This window comes from Centropristis striata, chromosome 2, assembly GCF_030273125.1.
Source record: "Centropristis striata isolate RG_2023a ecotype Rhode Island chromosome 2, C.striata_1.0, whole genome shotgun sequence".
Taxonomy (NCBI): Eukaryota; Metazoa; Chordata; class Actinopteri; order Perciformes; family Serranidae; genus Centropristis; species Centropristis striata.
The window spans coordinates 34,180,375-34,199,985 of NC_081518.1; the positions used below are offsets into that span (position 1 = coordinate 34,180,375).

Sequence of the window (19,611 nt, forward strand, 5' to 3'; positions counted from 1 at the left end):
TGACATGAGCATGTCATAAACATGACATGGGATGTGTCATGAACATTAATGACACTTTGAAGTAACATTAATGCTCGTGATACTTGTCATGTTTCTGACAGGCTTGTGTGACTCTTATGTAGACACCTTCAAAATAAAGTGTTACCATATCTTGCTTAAGTCACAAAGGCATCTTCAAAAAAATGCCTAAGTCATTTATTTCTCTTAAGTTATATAATTTACACACAGTGTTATTACTATGCCAATAGCCATCCTGTGTTACATCCTTTTTGAGTAAAATGATCAATAAATGTCATATGTTACACTTTTGGTGAAGTTTTTTGTGTTTCCTGCAAAACTTGAAAAAATGAGTTAGGCGATTATTTTAACAGGGTGACGATATATAAACAACAGACGCCACTACGTATCAATTCCACTGAATTATAAGGGTTGCTATGTGAGAAAACAAAGCCTCAAATTGTATCTAAATTACATATCGATCTTGCAAGAAGATACGCAGCTGAGTTTTGACAGTTTCGACGTTCCGTGAAATAAGAAACGATTATGGAGAATGAAGAGTATGCTTTTCTTAAGAGGAACTGAAGACTGTTGATGGTAGCTGCTGACAGTTGTCATGACGACCGTGATACACTTAACGTTAGCATTCTCTGAGGTTTCCTGTGTGACAAATTAAGGTAAGAGCGCTGGTTTAGGAGGTGAAATGAAGTGACATTTCGAGGTGTTACAATTTAAAATTCACAGCTAACCAAAGGTCACTATGACCACTTATTTCCGTTCTCCTCTGTGGGTGCTGTAGCTATAATTAGCAATAGCTGGACCGGGTGTTAGCGCGAAATTGGCTAATAAGCCTACGTTAGCATGCCTCCTTGTCAACCAGGCTTAACGTTAGTTCGATATATTACGCCGTCATAAGTGTGTATGTATGGGTCAATGACGAGATCTAACCCAGTGTCAGTTGTTGTAACCAGTAATAAATATATATAATATAATAATATATATATATAATATATATATATATAATATATATATATATATATATATATATATATATATATATATATATATATTACATCTAAGCTACATCTGTTGTAACCTAAAGTTACTTACTTGGGTAAATTGGTATCAATTTAATGCTACTTTTAACTTCTTACTACGCTGAAGAGGCAGTTGTACTTTTTAATCCACTACATTCACAATATACTAAATACAAATAATTACTATGCAAATTCTCACTTTAGAAAATATTATGCATTGTGTCAAAATACACAATTAACTCATCTTTAATATCAAAATACTTCCTACACATTAATGCACCATTAGTAATAATTCAATATATAATCTAAGACTCTTAAAAGGGCAGTTCTGTATGCTGAAATGTTAAATTCGTTTGGATGATACTGACTCATTCTGTCTCTATGAATGCCGAGCCTTTACTAGTGACGGGGTATATTTTACCATGTGAGACTGATCCTTTACTGAACTAAAATATCAAAGTAGCCTTCTTCCACCACTACATGTACACTCACCGGCCACCTGTTGTGTAAACCCTTAGAGATGGTTGTGTGCGAAAATCCCTGTGGATCAGCAGTTTGTGAAATACTCAGATCAGCTCGTCTTGCACCAACAACCATGGCACGTTCAAATTCACTTAAATCTCCTTTGGTTTGAACTTCAGCAGCTAGTCTTCACCATGTCTACAGGTCTACATGCCTAAATGCACTGTGTTGCTGACATGTGTTTGGCTGATTAGATATTTGCGTTAAGGAGCAATGGACCAGGTGTACCTAATGAAGTGGCCAGTGACTGTAAATATATATGGTAAGACACAATTTGGAACAAAAGGAGAAAGTGTGCTAACTCTTTTCCAGCAATATTACAATAAAGACGGTATTACTGATAACACTTTTAGATGAACTACCCATGATCTCTTGTTAACCTATTATTAACGCATCAGGTTACAGAAAACATCAGGGGGAAAACAATAACTTTATTTATTTATTTTATTTGTATTATTATTCATAGGATAAACACCGGAGAAAGTACTCCAGACTGAGATATGGAAGCAGCTTACAAAACAGAGACTCTCAGAAAGAAGATACCGACTCTGGAACTGTCTGGTGAAACACAGGTACAGATGGGGAGTTTAAAGTTATTGGACTATTTCTGGAAATTAATTCATTTTAAATCTGACATACTTGACAAACCGTCAGCCAAAACCCTTCCTCCACTGTGTATTGATTGTGACCGTTAGATCAATAACAAATGTTCCTAAACCCCTTCTCAGGCGCACAGAGCCCTTTTCTGTTAATAAAAATAGATAGGTAATTTAAATAATAATAATAATAATAATTTAATAAAAAGATCAGTGTTTTTCAAAGGAAATGTGCATCTTAATTTTCTCTGTTGTGTCCCACCTGTTAGCTTCCAGAGAGTACCAATTGCATGGCATGTTCAGAAGATGGCAGGTACCTCAGCCTGGGTCATTCACAGGGCCTGTCTGTGTGGTGTGCATCTTCTCTGATCTGTATTGCAGAGTGGCTGCAGGACAGATTGGAAGTTACATCCATTCAAATAACCAGCATGGCTGAGAAAGTCTATCTGCTTGGCACTGTGGATGATATGGGTGAGTAGTATGCCTCCTGCATAATTGTGTAGATGGTTGGATTTTCACATACATACTGAGGCAATAAGAGCTGTAAATCAGAAGGACAGACAGGTTGTCAGACAGTATCGACATACTGACAGCAGCTGCTTTCATCTTCCACTGCAGGTGTTGCCAGAGTCTTTGCATATCACTGTGAACGCATTCACCTCCTCAGTGTTATTAACATCATGGTGGGTGGCAATGTCATTTCTTGAGAGATATACCCTGTATTTTGTTGTTACTTCCGGTTTTGTTTTATCTTGATAAGGGTACATATAGAATGTTGACGATAAATCAAGCTGTTTTTGTCTTTTTTTTAAATGATTGTTTCACAATATGTCCTGTATATTTATTGGATATAATTTTCTTTTTTTTTTTGTATTTATGTGATGCAGAAAAAATTCCATTAAAAATATTTTTTATTTTCAGGAAAACATCAACACAAGGATCATTTGCTTGACATTTGAACTGTCTGAAGGAGGCGGTTATGGAGCTGCATCATTTAGCTGTAAGTAAGGATTTCACTTTGTGTGAGCCATTTTTATTACATTAATATTAATATGGACATAGGCTCAACATAAAAATATTGATTCCCGGTGGCACACCTGGTAGAGCGCATACCACAGACCCGGGTTCAAATCTGACTCGAAGCCCTTTCCCGCATGTCTTCCCCTCTGTCTCCCCCTTTCACACTGTCTCTCAATAAAGCCTTAAAAATGTCTAAAAAAAACTAAAAAAAATATTGATTCACCACTTTTTTTTTCATCTCTATCAGGTAATGGTTCTGTCTGGCTCGAGGTCTGTCACTTCCCCTCAGAAGCATGGCTGAAAGAGTTAGAGATAGCCGAATCAAAAAAACAGGTATTGTACTGAAATTTAATTAGTAGCCTTCAAATATGATTGTGTATTAGGCTTCAGACAAGGCATGTCACTATTAGTGAAAATTGATTGTTGACTATGACTTAACTTAGTGACTTAGTGAACTTAGTCATTACATTTAAATTAAACACAGAGACAAAAAGGAGGCATTAAAATCTGAAAGAGTGAGACCATTCTAAATATGAGCACAAACACAGGCACATAATGGCATAAAGAACATAGAAAGGCTTGGACTCATGCCGCCTGAGGAAGAACCCCAACCTTAAAAAAGCCATTACCGTCCAGAGTGGCTGCCATTTGATATTTATTTATAAAGAGAAAAGTATGTAGCACAAACCAATGCCACACACGCACATTAATAGCTAAGTTAATTTGCAATGCCTATTCCAAGATGAGCCATTAAATAGGTAAACTGTACAAAACACAAACTCAGAAGTAGGGGCATGCATTAAAAACACAAAACTCAGAATTCAACAAGAAAATACAGACATAATAGACAATACAAGACACAAACTAGTACAATGCACCTTAACATTGTGCACATATATAGCACAATACACAATAATAATTGTTCTTCTCTGTTATTTCAGACATGGTGAGGAACACATTTTCCTCTTTTTTGGGGGGGGATTTCTAGTTTTAAATAGAACCTCGCTGAATGTCACTGTTTTAAGTTCAATATAATTTTAAAACAAAAAACAACATTTTTTTAATCCTCAGGAGCCAAACTCATCTGAAGATGTGGATGTGAACTGGTCTCCGGTTGCAGTTGTGATTAAAATCAAGCCACCTAGAATTCCAGGTATATCTAGAGCAACAGTCTATTACAACTATAATGTGTTATAATTAGAACATACATAAACATAAACAGAACAGAGATCCATTTTGTGCATTTGCGGGTGTGTTTAAGTGATGCTGTGAATGCAGAATGGTGTATGCCTGTACTTATGTGTCTCTGTTGGTGGTTATAAACTGTATGTTGTTTTAATGACTGACATGTCTTAACAGTTATAAGCATGAGCGCACATTCAAATTAAGCATCAGTATCCCAGCATGTTTCTGCTGTTTTGCAGGGACGACTCTGGATGACCCCCTTGAGGTGTTGCAGATGCCGGCCTTTTTTACAAACTGTTTGGCTCTGGATGTAATCACCAGCAGCAGTCATCAATGGGATGAACAGTCTTCTGATACAGATGTAGGAAAAACAAATGAAAGCCCAAGGTATGATAAACTAAACAAATACAATAGCTCTGTTGTAGATTGCATACATGTGGTACTTACATGGTCTTTGATTGAAGTATTATTTGATATTTGATGGTTGGCCTTAGAACCCCCTGACTTCATCCCCACTTCTAAAGCCAAAACTAATAATGGTGCCTGTAAATGCATGCCCAGTGCTCTTTTTGTCTCATATCAGTACTCTTTTTCAGACGTTGCACCCAGCACTTTCTTCTGCCTTGTGGTTTTATTAAACCAAATTCTCAACCAGGTTTGTATTGGAGGGGGGAGGGGAGAGTTAGCTTGCTTCTCCTGTGTTTGAAATGTGAGTGTTTAAATATGTGAATTTCTACGATTGGCTAGTAATATTTCAGAGCCCTTTCCACTGAAAACCTTTACCAAAAGTACACAGTCGCCCATAAAGTTGGAATAAAATATATTTTTCCTCTTTCCATGAAATGATTGTGACAATGTGATTTATTCTCGACAGATAAAGTGTATATCTTCTGAAAACTTTATTAATCAATCTCTTCCAAATATATCAGAATGAAAATGAAACCACAGTGAACAGAGGATTGTGTCTGAAAACAAAATTATTCCAACTTTATGGGCGACCGTGTAGTTGCCAGGTGATTAATCCCTATTGATTTCATCCCTCATATCCATTCACTCAAGCTATTTACACGTCTGCAGAGGCAGGCCTTGCTCCTATTAATGTCATCTTTAATCTCCGACCTTTTCAAAGCAGGATTTCCTATTGCTGTCGGTGTGTGGTGGAGTGGCAGCCATAATCTTTTTCAGTATTTGCTGCAAAAAAACCCAAAGAACAAAGCAGGTAGGATATAACTGTGCTGGGTTCTACCACATTTAAAACAACTCACCTGTTGCTAATAAGTCATGTCTTTTTCTATGTTCTATGGAGGGTCATAGGCATACATTTCTCGTTTTGAACCTTCTCTTTTTGAAGCAGATGTGGAGCCTGTACCAGATGTGTTGTGGCCAAATGCAAAGGAAATCCTCTGCTCTGCTGTTAGTAGATGCACCCGTTACGTAGCTCTTGGGCTCGAGGATGGTTTGGTGTGTGTGTGGGACAGACAGTCTGGTGAGCTTAAATTTGATCAAATATGACCCCAGTGCCATTAAGCTGTAGTAATACTGTATCAACAGTGTACAGCATCTACTGCAATATATTTATTAGATTTGTCTTAATATTGGAAACCCTTGATAGTTATTTTGTAGAAAACAGCCATATTAACATTTTTCTTTTCAAATAATCTGCAACCACCATATTCTTACTTAGTTTAGTATATATATATATATATATATATATATATATATGGAAGAAAACACAAATGTTTTAAATGTTTTTAGTTCCTTTTAGAACATAGGGTAATGATGCACTTCAGCCTCTTGTGGCTATTGTGCTATTACAATAACCAATACAAACAATTTTAAAAGCGAACATGAGGCTAAATTACTTTCTTTGTCACCTGTCTTGCCCTCAGCGTCTCCTTTGCCTGTTGTCTCAGTGTCAGCCGCAGACAGTGCCTTCTGCAGGATGCAGATTGTGGACTACTGCCCTAAATCTGCTGATGATTCTCAGACTTTTACTGCAGCAAAAGTCTCCCTTTTGGTGTTGTGCAAAAGTGGAGTAATTCATACAGTCACCACAGGACGAGGGGGACAGCCCTGCACAGCCCAGCTCAATGAAAGGTTACCTGACTTTTACATATTTCTATATTTGATGTATTAGTAACTTTTTTTTTCTTGTCGGTTAAAATGCAATCATATTGTATCAAACAAAAACATTTCCACACTTTTTTTCGTGTATCTCTACAGACCGAATGACAGCGGTGAACTCCAAACTGTCACTGCGTCAGTGCGGTTCCTGCAGAGTTTGGTAGAAACACTCAGTTGTGGATTAACAAAATTAATTTCTTCAGAACGGTGTTATATTTACTTTTGGTCCCGTTGTCTTATTTTTTTGCCTCAACTAGTTGCTTGTTGTGCAAAGAAATGGAAAAATTTTCCTCCAAGATGTCATCAAGAAAACCATTGTGTGCTTCTTGATTCTGCCAGCAACTCATCTGATCGCCTCTCCCTGCACTCCTGTTTATGTTCTCGACACCAAACAGCAAACTCTGTTCATAAAAGGTAAACCCTAAGCCAGACCTTTGTTACATTGTGAATTACACCATAGGAGTAGAAACGTTTAGGTCACTGGTGACATTCTAGAGAGAGATGATGACTTTCAGGTTGCATTAAATTTAGCTATTGTAAGTGAAGGCTTTCATGTCTTATGCAGGTGACCCAGAATTGAGCTGCAATGCATCTTCTAAAGGAGGAAGCCAGAGTCAGCTTTTCATCTTCCATTTCGGAGAGCCTGACATCTTCAAGAAGAATATAGTTTCGCTTCCAGACTCTCCAGGACAGCAAAACACACCAAGCTGTGCCACTTTAGAGGAATCCTGCAGCCTCTACCTCCAGCAAAGGTTGCATTCTTTGTGTCTTTATGCAGCTACAGTATAACCTGAATATATGGTATGCAACTGTATTTGAAAATGTACTCCAAGATAGTGATATGTGAATAAGGACAAAGAAGTTCTAGTTGAATGTTAAAGTGGAGTCTTGTGGTGTGTTTTCTGTTTTCATGTGAAGAGCACTGTCTGTGGATGAAAGGCACAAAGCTATAACACAGACATGGAAGCAGCTACAGGAAACAGCAGTGGCGGTCGAACAAAGACACAGCAGAGCTGCAGCCAGCTGAGGAACTGAGGCGAGTGATGTTTTGCAGAGGTACTTTCCCTGCACTATTCTTCTCCACATGCTGTGCTCATTTTTCTGTATCAAATTGCCACAATTAATATAATGTAGTATATATTCTGCATTTTTGTTTCTTGACCAAAAAATGTATGAAGTAAGTGAAAAGATGCAATTAAATGTGTCTGAATCATCTCAGGACATTGTTATGAAAATAATTTTGATATGCTTTTTTTAAATATTAGTTAAGAAAAATATATAAATTCAAGTTTCAGGCAGACCTATTTTCCAATAAACCATAGATGTTTTAGTGTTTGGAGTGGCATTCAACCCAGTAACTGATGTTTAATAAATGCTTATGAATAAATAAATGCTGGGTGGATTGCAGGTTGCAGGGTTTTGTCCATTATTTATAATTTGATTTGGAATAAGTTCTCACAGGTCCAAATATGACCATACATTACCATCAAAACTTAAGTTTCCTTTGCCTTTACGACAAATCAAACTGATTTGAGGCTTTGATCCTGATTTCATCCTGCCATACTAAAAGGATTGGCATTGTTTCCTGTGTTTAATTTGGTATTTTCTAATATCTGTGGTGCTGGAAGGCTGCCCCTGATATGAATTTTAAAAGGATGAGTGTATTCAGGCTGATTATGACTGGGTCCTATTCAGTCATGGCACGTAGGCTTTTTGTTGCCTTCAGGGTATTTGAATGTTTCATATGTCAAGTTTTTAATGTCAGAAGAGACAGAGTGCAGATAGTTTGCTGAATTCAATTAATTTTTTCAGTATTTTATAATTTGTCATGCAACAATCAACATTTAGGGCTTTGACTGTCTGTTGTGTGAAGGTTTAGTTTAGGTTCAGGCTTGAATAACAGAAGAGTTGTGTTCTTGTCCAGTAAACGGTCTCCTGCTACAGATTTAATTGGATTGAAAGAGAAAAAATGTTCAATTCAATTCAGATTTAAAGACAGAAAGAATCATGCAGACATAAGATAAATAGAGAGTAGGTGGCAGCAATCATAGTTTTATTCATCATTCAATTTGAAAGAATCATAAACAGCAACTAAATACTGTCCATATTTATGGAGGCTGAGGGTAACATCAAAAAGGTAAGATGGGCTCACAGAGTAAACACTAAGATCTTAATCTGTCAGAGAAAATATTGTTGTCTATAACCAATCAGGTGTGACTGTTTGAGTTATTCCTGATTGGCTTTCTGTTTGAGTTTAGATTGACAGCAGATCAATAATGGGAATTATCGTGCCAGAATATACCCGTGGTGTTTATTTGACCGAGCTCTTTTTGGATCATTTGCATGACGTCCATCTTATTGTTGACATGGAGATGTGGCATCATTTGTACTCCATTTTCAGCAGTCATATCAGATCATACTGTGGTGTCTCTTTGTGAAAAAAGATTTAAATATATTCACTTGAAGGGCTCATTTGAATTTCTAAAAAGTTGATGGCAAAGGGCCAAACGTCATTGTGAGCCTAATGAAAGCGCAGGTGCTCTATTCAAAGAGCCTGCATTGTTTTTGTTGACATTAGATTTGTACCGGGAGGAATAAAAGTCTGACGGTAAAAAAAACATGCAGCAAAGGCCTCTAAAATTAAACTAAGCGTTGAAGTTTCTCAATCATTCTTGGTTCTGAACAAAAGAAAAATCCATGTTTTTTTTCCATAGATCTGAAGATTCTGTTCAAATGTATCTGCCACATATCAATGTTTTAAGATTAGAGGGTAGAAATGAGCTTTCCCTTTGGACACTGTGACTCATCACTGTTGAGCAGCAGCCATCCCCTCAGGGATCCTACTGCTACACATCACTACAGACATACAACGTGTTTGCATGAGACATCTGCCCTGAAATTTCATGGCGTTGCTGTGCAACAGGAATTTGTGTGCTTGCGTTTTCAGCTTTGAGAATTCTTTCTCTCTGCACATGTTGTTATAATTTTACCTCTGAAAACATTTCCTACAGCAATGGATTTACAGTAGACACTCCAATTCCCAGAAAATACATTTATTTCAAGATGACCACAAGTTACACTGTACAGAGCACTAAACATTCATTTTTAACAGAAGCTTGTTACTGTAGGTTAGTGTGCTGTGATTTATGTAATCATTTTGTCAAGCTTTCCCCATTAAAGGAAAGATAAAGTTCCATCCAATGGCAGTTTTGATTTTTGTCCTTTGTGGTTTATCCAGAATCATGTTACAATTTGTGTAGTAAATCAAACTGACGCATAGTATTCAAGGAATACAGGACCCCACACATTAGACACTGAAAAAATCAGAATAAATAAATAAAACAGCAGTACATTTGTCATATGAAGCTCTCTGGGCTGGACTGATTTGGATCTCTCTCTGCATCATTGTCTGCTGTTAAAAAGCTGCTTCTTGGTGACATTGACTCATCTCTGCTGTGGTCATAGATGCACAACATAAACCTCTCCTGGCTCGCTGGGCTGACCTCTCTTTTCAGTGGCAAAGAGTTGGCAGCACAAATGAAAGACCCAGTTAAAACCGTGTTATTCTCCAGGTCAGGCTGCGTGGTGGTGGAATCGCAGCAAAACCTCCGGAGCCCCTTTCTGAAGTGAATGGTGAACAGGCCATAGATGACCGGGTCCAGGCAGGCGTTGAAGAGCCCAAAGACGAACAGCATGTGGGTCAGTGAGTGGGAGACCTTCCCCTCCAGGTCATCAGGGAAGAACCAGTACCACAGGCCCAGTAGGTAGTACGGAGTCCAGCAGATGATGAAAGACGAGACGATCACAATACTCATTTTTAGAGTTTTCATCCGGGCTCTGGGGATGTTATTCTTCGAACACCTTAAATGCACTTCATTGGAGGGCACTGGGAGCAGAACAGATGAGACACTTGAATGCACACAAATAGTAAATATGCTGTTTCAAATATGCAAACTGCAGTGCTAGTATTAGTGTACTTTAGTAAGCTTATCATTTTTAACAGTTAGGGGTGGTTCACTTAAAGACAAATGCGGCAGAGAAAAGACAGTGGTACAACTAGCTGCATGATATCAGGTTTAAGTATAGGACAAATAATGCGTAATTTTGTGTAATGTAAAAGTTTTATTCACCCATATTACAAGTTTCTCAGTCATTTTAGTTTTTTTGGGTCAGGTTTTAAGGCATTATGAAATTGAGTATTAAAAATGACCTTCAAACAACAACAAGACTGCTAGTCCACTGTCACACGAGCAACACTTTGATCTAAATGCTAACAATCTCTCAATTTCAATTTCAATTGTCACATGCAAATGTTCAGCAGGTGCACAATGTGTTGGCATGCTAAATTTGGCCTATGAGCACTAAACACAAAGTACAGCTGTAGCAGAGAGGAAAATCAGTCAGAAATTAAGTATAATATATGTTAAGGGACCAGCAGTGTTATAGAATCATGCTCCGACCCATGTGGATATCTGCACCAAATGTCATATCAACTAATCCGAATGTAGTTAAGATTTGCCACTAAAAACCCAAAAGTGTAAACCTCATGGTGACACTAGATGAAAAGTCAGGGGATCATCCTCTGGGGATCATGAATTTAAATGCAAACCATCAGACAGTTATTTAGCTATTTCAGTCTGGACCAAAGTGGTGGACCTACTTCCTTCCTACATTAGAAAGCATTTCTGAGCTGTTGTCCCTGGAACTCTGAATACCCCACAGAATACAGTGTTAACATCTAAATTTAACCACTGCTTCCCGGCTTAACAAATGTGCCAGTAAACCCCAGATTCACTCCCTGTTTGGAATAAGCCTTAATTGACTGGTGTTTTGCCTCACTACATTTGCACTGTTTCTGTCTATTTTCAAAGCTTTGTGTCCAAAGGGTGACACCAAGAAATATCTCAAACACAGTGAGGAAAGGACCAAAGGAAAGGAGAAAACACCAAAAACACAATCCAGCTTTGATCAGTGTGCTTCTACTAATAAAACCCAACCTAACTGCAGTAGCAGTTACATTATATAAGATCTCACAAATGCAGTGAACTAATCCACAAAGTTTCAGTCTCCATTTGAACTCACAGTTGTCCTTGTTCAGTCGTTTGGAAATCTCACAGAAGATCCTGGTGTAGCAGGTGATCATGATGACCAGCGGCAGCAGGAACAGGCAAGAAAATGTGAACATGTTGTAGGCCGTTTCATGCCAGTGAGTGATGAAACTTCCACGCGTGGTACACTGAGTGAAGTCCTCGGGATGGATGATGGTCACATTGTGAAAAAGGAACAGCTAAGGAGGGAAAGGAATATTAAGGGAATTATTAGTAGGTCATGGAGATAACAGCCATGTGTTTGGTGGCCATATCATTCCGTGGTGACTTTGCATGCTCTTGTTGATCTGCTTTGAAGAGGCTGTCTCAGGACATAAAATATAGTATGCAGTCTGATTTTCCAGGTTTACATATCTGATTCTGATATTGGTTAGGAAGGTTCAGGTGTAGATCTGTTTGTTGGCTGCACTACAAAATATGTCCAAAAATCTATTGATCATTAATAAATCAATAGATGTCAGTCTAAATAATCCAGCCTAGTGTGCTCGTTATCATTCTGCTATAAGGGAAAAATGCTCCAGCTTATTTGTATTTCTTTAAACCAATCACAATCATCTTGGGCAACACTTGGCTCAGGATGCAGCAACAGTTCAAAATAGAAAGTTGATAGCAAATGAGATTAAATACATGGCCAAAGACTCAGACTGTCTTTATGGTAAATGTGCGACAGATGGCGCACAGATAATAAACTACCGGCCATGCTCGTTGGAATGAAGTAAAAAGTAACCAAAAAACATTTGGATAACAAACCATAGAGGCACGAGCTATATCACACTGTGGTTGCACATAGCAATAGCTTTTAACAGGATACGTTCATTGTTGCTTGTATTTTTTACATTTTTTTTGTGGAATCTGATCACAATAATAAACAGATTATTTAATGTCTGTATGGGCCTATATATTCACAGGAAATGGCAATGGCAAAGAATTCCAATATGTTATTTCTGTGACCTCGGAAAGTATAATAATTTCAATATTTATGAGCATGTGCTACTCTCTCTCAAAGCCAGAAGCTAGAGAAGTAAGTCTCAAAATGTCATACTAACAAAACATTTCATCATTTATTTCAGAGTGACGTTGGGTTGGCAACAGGCAGCCACTGATGTGATATCTTTTCAGAGTTCTGGTTAAAAATGATTATTATGGAACATCAACATCATGTGCCTTAGTGTATGTAAACGCAGCTACTTTTTTGGATAGGACATATTTCTATTTAACTTGTTCTCATGACCTCAGCTGGCACACCTGACCTTACCTGAGGGACTGACAGCACAACACTCATGCCCCACGCCACAGTCAGCATGACTCTGTTCCTCTTCCTGGCTTTACTGATGGCCAGAGGGTTAAGAATGGCTGACTGTCTATCCAGACTGATCACCACTGTGACAAAGGCGCAGGAGTACATCGCCTGCAGCTTAAGAAACATCAGTAGTCTGCAGGCAAAGTCCCCCGCAAGCCACTGGACTGTGATGTTCCACACGGCGTCCACAGGCATCACGATGAAGGTCACCAGCAGATCAGCCACCGTCAGGTTGATTATCAGCACCCTGACGTGGGATTTGCGTTTCCCATCGCTGTGCGCCGCCCACAGCACTGCCAGGTTGCAAAAGGCAGAGATGCCACAGAGAATGCAGGTAATAATCACTCTGACTTTGGCTGCTGTGGTGAAGGTGGGCAGCTGCAGGCCATCATCCCCCACCGTCCAGTTGGAAGAGGGCGAGGAGAAGTTGCAGCTGGCGTTCAGTTGGCAGTCTGTCGTCAGGTGGTACATGGTCGCTGAAGAGTCACACTGAGTGGTGTTCATTTTCTGACAATTGCAGAGGAAGCACCATTCTGCTCATCCACCATGAAGATCAGTGCTGGTAACAAGTGGAGAGAAAAAGAGGTCATCAATGTTCCAGATGGATGAGTCATGGGCCATGAAGTGGGCGTAGGTTATCTAAACACATTTATAGTAACTTTACATCAACGAATCATACAGCTCCAATACATCTTACAAAAAGGAAAGATAAAAAGTGTCATTTGCATTGTAAATCAGTCAGAGGTCACAAACTGATGGAAAACTTGTGATACAGTTTATTTAGCTTACATTACAGTATAAACTTCACAAGTACATGTTTCCCTACAGTGCAATAGTGCTAATGTACAAGTACCATTTACAAATGGCATGTACTGTTCAGAATCACTTAGCATTGATTAAAAAAAACATGGGAACTGTATTTATTATGTATATATTTATATTTATATTGTATATTTTATTTTCATTTAATAAACAAATCATTATAACAACAATATGCATTTCTCAAGCAGCAATATGGAAACTAAAAACATCAAAGCTTTAGGTGTTTGTTTTGTGATTTGAATCCTCTGGGCCTCTCAGTGTAGCAGCTGGTGCATTTAATAAGTGTCACTGTGTTATCACTGAGAATATGTGGCACCCACGCCACAGCAGCAACACAGCTGCATCACAGACATCACATTGATGCTGTGAATACTAAAACCACAAGTGTTTCAGATTGATTCCTACTGAAAGAAAAAGAAAACTTACAACCATTTTGAAACAAAAAAAACATAGGATCATGAACTTCCATTTTTATTGGCCTATAAAATGCCACAAATAGTCGAAAAATGTCCAACGTGACGTCTCTAAATGTCTTGTTTTGACAGTCAAAACATTAAAATATATTCAGTTTAATATCATAAGTTATAAAACTGAGAATCGATGAAAATCTCTCATCTGAGAGTGTGAAAAATGATATAATCGCTTATTAAAATAGCTAGAGATTATTTTTTGTCAACTAATCGTTGCAGGTCTGATTATGAATGTGATGTCTGTCCTAAATCAGAGTGATTGTTTACAACAATGGGACTGTTTTATTATTTTTATTATTTAATTATTATTCATACAGAGGAGCAATGCTCATATACAATGAATGACATGTTGATAGAATAGGTTACACATAACGTAAATAATTAAAACATAATTACGCGCTCTCTCTCCCTCTCTTTCCTGTTACTATCGAGGTGAAAAAAATATTTTCTGTTAAAAATCTAGCCCAAGAAATGGTTACCACTTTCATACTGATATTTAGCCTAAATGTAACAAATATGTGGATAACTTGTGTCAGAATCTGAATCACTGAAGACACATGATGCTGAATATCACAACTCACTACTTAAAAACATTTTGACTCTGAATTATTTAAAATAAAATAATGAATTCAATATAATATATGTTGTTGTCTGAGAAAATAAAAAGTAAAAAAATAATCTTTAATTAAAATGTGTGAATACTGCGCGCAGATCCCCCCTCACATTTGACATGAAGTGCAAGTTTAGCCTAAAACCACATTAAAAACAAAAACACTTCATGCCCCCTCTCTATGAAAACTCAAACTACAAGAAGCTCAATGCAAACTTACGTGCTTCTGCAGCGAGGAGAGGACCACAAATATATGATAATCACAGCAGGACGGAAGCCTTTAGTCTCGGTTAGTGCGCGTTTGTTTTCCATATGCTGGAAGTTCACTGACAGCCACTCCAGCTGCCCAGCTCCGCTCAGATCCGCTGCGGCCACTGCGCTTCAGCCGCTCCACCTTTATATCACAGATGTGCAACACAAACCCCGGGGTGTGGCCAGAATTGGTTGGAAATAAAAAAAAATAATGATTAAAAAAACCCTTTAACGATTCAATTACTCAAGGCAAACAAAAAAAAAACGCACCAACAACCATTTAAATAAAAGCAGGAAGAAATAAGACATCATATTTTGGTGTAAAATGTGTCTGTGCTGTGTGAAATCATCCAGTAAAATGTATACTCTTATATAAGAAGTGATTCACGAGAGGACACAGGCAGCTGAGACTCTGCTGCTTTCAAATACAATATTCTCTTTAAGAAACATGTCAGCAAATAAGTTTCTCTTTTGATTTACAAAGACCATAAATCAAAGATAATCATCATCACAACCAGCAAGGGGGTGGGTCCTACAGGCTACTCAGAAAAATGACATTCCAAGCTGGTCATGAGACTGCAGTGACAGGCAAGTTTTCACACAAATGTCCACATTTGCACATGGACAGTATTTTGATGGACACTATTTGCACATACTGTACATGTTTACATTCATACATATGCTGCTGTTTGTGTTGCTGCTTTGTAGATATATATATAAATATTTATTTTTTACCTTTAGTATCTTAGTCTATTTATGGTAAATGGACCTGCACTTATATAGCGCTTTTCTAGTCGCTTTGCGACCACTCAAAGCGCTTTACACTACAGACTGTGCTCATTCACCCTTTCACACACATTCATACTGGTGGCAGAGGCTACCCTAAACGGTGCCATCTGCCACCATTGGGAATTCATTCACACATCGAACACAGCATCGGGAGCAATTTGGGGTTCAGTATCTTGCTCAAGGATACTTCGGCATGTAGGCTGCGACGGTCAGGGATCGAACCATTTGATTTTATTGCTCTTTAGCTTTTATTATATTTTATATTTGGGCTTAGCCGGGACCTGAATACGAATATTCATTTCCATGCCATGTAACATGTGATGGTAATGACAATAAACACTCCTTGAACCTTGATTTGAACATATAAACATGAATATAAACATACTGTTTCTTTTGGGACATTATCATTTTTGTTTATTATTTATATCTGCAACATGTTGGTTGGTTGTATTATAATTAAACTGAAGCATGTCATTGCTGTGACCTCTTGCTTTTAGGGGTCAGCTTCCTGTTTGATGCTGGAGGAAGGCATTATATCATGTGATCAGGGCCATCGAAGCACATGACAGAAGTTAACCTGCAGAGCTTTCCTCCAGAAATCTGGTTAGTTTTAGGCAACAAAAATATTGCTTTAGGAAAAAGAGCATTGCACAAAATTGGACCGTGAAGGCATTCTCTGTGGGCTCCCGTCACATGAGAGACCATTTCCTGTTCAGATGTAAGAGTAGCGTCTAACTTTAAGCAAGAAAGCCTGTTTTCCAGCTTAAACTATTGAAACTATTGTTACTAAAACTATTGCTTTAACAATTTCAAACTTTAGTTGCAAAATAATATAATAATAATAAGTGATGAAACAATGTCAAACTTTAGAGATCTTAATGGAAAAATAGAAGAAAAAAACAAACCCTTAAACCAGTATTTTGTAGTGTTGTAGTCAAGTCACTGATTCTCAAGTCTGAGTCCGTCTAGAGTCCCCAGTGGCTCCAAAATCCATACAATCTGAAAAGACCAAAGTCAACTTTTTTAAATTGTGGCTGTTCCATTTCTTTAAATGCATTGTTAATGAAGTAATTTTTATTAAATCTGCTCGAGTCCAAGTCTGTGTCATCGTGCACCAGAATGCACGAGATCACGTCGTCAGACTGCGAGTTTGAGTCGGGTTCTGTTCTCACCTCTGTTTCTATGGTAATATCTCACTGAAAGTGGAGCACAGGTCAAGCCAAGGAATAGAGGTGACAGGGATTAATTAAAGCACATTCCCCTTCTGCATTTATTCCAGTTTAAAAACTGTATATGGTGCTCACATAGGCATGTGTCTCGTATTATTGTTTGGTAAATTCCTTAAAATTGTAACAATCACCAAATGAATGTCAGTGTTTGCAGTTGGATGGAAACAAACATTTTATTTTTCTTTGTACACAAAAGCAGGACAATCTTCAAATCTCACTTTAATCTAGAAGCCACATTTAATCATAATAGAGCATTTTCCTCTGTGTGTGTGTGTGTGTGTGTGTGTGTGCGTGTGTGTGTGTGTGTGTGTGTGTGTGAAAGAACTGGATTGTGATCTCATTTGGATGAGTAATTGGTTATTTTCCCTGAGGCTGGGTGGTGTGCATATTAACGTGAATTATGTCTGCAGTCATATGGCAAATTTCTGTTATTTATTTCCATTTTATCAAACTTTGAAGTACCAGATTAAGTCAACACTCGGTCCAATCAGTAATACATTTTGTAGTGCCCCTCAAGGACCTATTCATTTTATTTTAAGTGGTCTAATGGAATAATGATATAATATAGGTTTGTAAAAATGTTGTCAAATTGCAATCAGTGGCATCTGAGATAAACATACCCACCCTGATTTTAATCTTAGTGCAGTGTTATTATCTCTGATTGATATGACGCAATAGTGATTAAAAAATGTGAGCACTTAAGAAATTAGTATAGGAGATTAGGAAAAATAAACATACCTTTATGGTGTATAAATGTATTTTTCTGCTTCCGTTCTCTATTAATCAGCTCATGACCCCTCACTGTTATACAACATGACTAATAACTAGTATGTAATGTATGACTACACTGCTCTATCCACTCAGTTTCTCAGTCTTGAATATAGCTTGAGTTATTGCATTTTTCACATTGAGTATTTGTCCTGAGATTTATAGATTATGGGCATAAATCCCAGCATGAGTCATTTACAGATAAGACTATCTCTGGTTATCAGCAACAGCCAGGTGCTAACAGTTTTACAGAAGTGTAAAACATTGTTTTATTACACCTTGTGTGCCTATTCACACCTGCGGAGCACACTAGTTTTAGTAAAGCTACATTGTTTTGTACTTAAGGGTGACATTCAGACAGACATACAGTATTTACCTACAAAGAACTGGCACATCAATATATCGTCCACTTCCTGTGATGTCCTTGTGTCCATGCTGTAGGATTTGTTTTGATTTATTGAGATGGATTAATTTCCCTGGTTCCAATTAGGAAACGATTTGGTTATGTGGTGGTAAACTCTCGGCCAGGAAGGAAGGGAACATGCTGACCCAAAACATGTTTTTATATGTCACCATAGTCTTCCGGCTCCTTTCATCACAAGCCCTTGAAGAGAAAGAGAATCAAACAACAAAACTCTCAATTTACACTCAAAAGAAAGAAAGAAAGACTAGAAAAAGAGAATAGAGGCAAGAAACTGTTTATTAAACTAAACATGGAACTTTGAATTCTGTTTATAAAGTTTTTAATATCCAGCGAAGCCAAACAGGCACTGTTGCCTCCCGCAACTTTCTTTCCTCTCTTTTTTTTTCTTTTACCAGATATTGATGCAAACCCCCTCAAAGAGCAGCAGTTGTGCTTTTACGTCATCAACCTAAAATCAGCAACTCATTTAAAGTCTTTCATGACATATAGAGGGATAATAGGCTTCGTGCAAGAACGTTAAGAATTTAACCTATTTTTTTACTGTAGAATATATAATATAAATAGGATTTTCAAACTACTGAAATATACAATCCACGAGAGGAAGAACTGCACATGACTACTAAAGCACTCTTACATTTTGTTTTGCCTAAGAGAAAATTCTAATTCATTGCATAAGACCCAATATGATGAGAGATGATTACACTTTTTTTTGGTTCACCTGAGGAGATACATTGATTTTCAGCTAAGTTTGACTGTAATGGAACATTTGCTGTATCAAACTAGGGCACATTTTAGCATTTCATGTTCCTGTTCTGTGCAATTGCAATTTTGTCTGCCCTTGTGCCCATGCACCACATTGTGTTGGTAATGGCTTTCAGTCTCAAGTGGAAACTGCTTTCAGTCTCACAAGGGCTCAGGTGTTGGTTGATTAGCCATTAACTCTGGAAAGTTTGTTTCTTCTGACTTTTAATTAATTCGAACCTCTTGAAAGGTTTCTGTATATATTCCCTTTTGCAACACAATGTAACAGCTTGTGTCATGAACAGCTCAATTTTAACCTTACAATCATCGGGATGGATAGAGACAGACTTTACAGACTTGTTCAATCCTGTTGAGTATCTAAAACTATTGTGGGATTATGATGAGCCTTCAAACTCATAGATGTCTCAGTTCCTTGGGAGCACAAACTGTGGTGATCTGAAGTTTATGATAACACAACAAAGTTGACCTTAGGAAAGCTGTGTCCCATATCAGGGACTGCCTCTTTTATGGTCTTCATTTCAAGACTTCAAGAAAACGTCATAATGGTCCAACAAAATGTGGCCAGGTACGGTTTACTTTCTTTTCATTTACAACTC

The 19,611-nt window shown here is 37.7% G+C and overlaps 2 protein-coding genes across 6 annotated transcripts; one reads left to right on the forward strand and one right to left on the reverse strand.

Annotated features, from left to right (window-relative positions):
• The first annotated feature begins 459 nt into the window (after positions 1-459).
• On the forward strand, positions 460-7,888 carry wdr93 (WD repeat domain 93). Of its 5 annotated transcripts, none has more exons than XM_059357224.1 (16): positions 460-674; positions 2,023-2,128; positions 2,422-2,623; positions 2,771-2,835; positions 3,074-3,152; positions 3,420-3,505; positions 4,244-4,325; positions 4,597-4,744; positions 4,954-5,012; positions 5,487-5,576; positions 5,712-5,843; positions 6,247-6,454; positions 6,581-6,641; positions 6,739-6,895; positions 7,047-7,233; positions 7,400-7,888. In XM_059357224.1, the coding sequence occupies exons 2-16, from the start codon at positions 2,057-2,059 to the stop codon at positions 7,506-7,508; spliced, it is 1,737 nt and encodes a 578-aa protein (XP_059213207.1). In that variant the 5' UTR covers positions 460-674; positions 2,023-2,056; the 3' UTR covers positions 7,509-7,888. The 5 variants fall into 5 exon arrangements, with proteins under 5 accessions (XP_059213207.1, XP_059213219.1, XP_059213220.1 ...); XM_059357236.1 differs by having other exon boundaries at positions 5,490-5,576; XM_059357237.1 differs by having other exon boundaries at positions 7,047-7,282; positions 7,400-7,490.
• Positions 7,889-9,517: 1,629 nt separating this feature from the next.
• Positions 9,518-13,393, reverse strand: LOC131991762 (putative gonadotropin-releasing hormone II receptor). The gene is made up of 3 exons (XM_059357239.1): positions 12,845-13,393; positions 11,564-11,768; positions 9,518-10,367 (listed from the first exon to the last, which is right to left on the reverse strand). Exons 1-3 carry the CDS (start codon positions 13,391-13,393, stop codon positions 9,838-9,840), a joined length of 1,284 nt encoding a protein of 427 aa, XP_059213222.1. The 3' UTR covers positions 9,518-9,837.
• Positions 13,394-19,611: the final 6,218 nt, after the last annotated feature.

Coding starts and splice junctions, on each gene's coding strand:
- wdr93 (XM_059357224.1), top strand. CDS start 2,057: ATGGAAGCAGCTTACAAAACAGAGACTCTCAGAAAGAAGATACCGACT. Junction 6,455..6,580: donor ACAGCCCAGCTCAATGAAAG/GTTACCTGACTT, acceptor GTATCTCTACAG/ACCGAATGACAGCGGTGAAC. Junction 6,896..7,046: donor GCAAACTCTGTTCATAAAAG/GTAAACCCTAAG, acceptor TGTCTTATGCAG/GTGACCCAGAATTGAGCTGC.
- LOC131991762 (XM_059357239.1), bottom strand. CDS start 13,393: ATGAACACCACTCAGTGTGACTCTTCAGCGACCATGTACCACCTGACG. Junction 11,769..12,844: donor TTGTGCTGTCAGTCCCTCAG/GTAAGGTCAGGT, acceptor TTCCCTCCTTAG/CTGTTCCTTTTTCACAATGT. Junction 10,368..11,563: donor ACGACTGAACAAGGACAACT/GTGAGTTCAAAT, acceptor TTCTGCTCCCAG/TGCCCTCCAATGAAGTGCAT.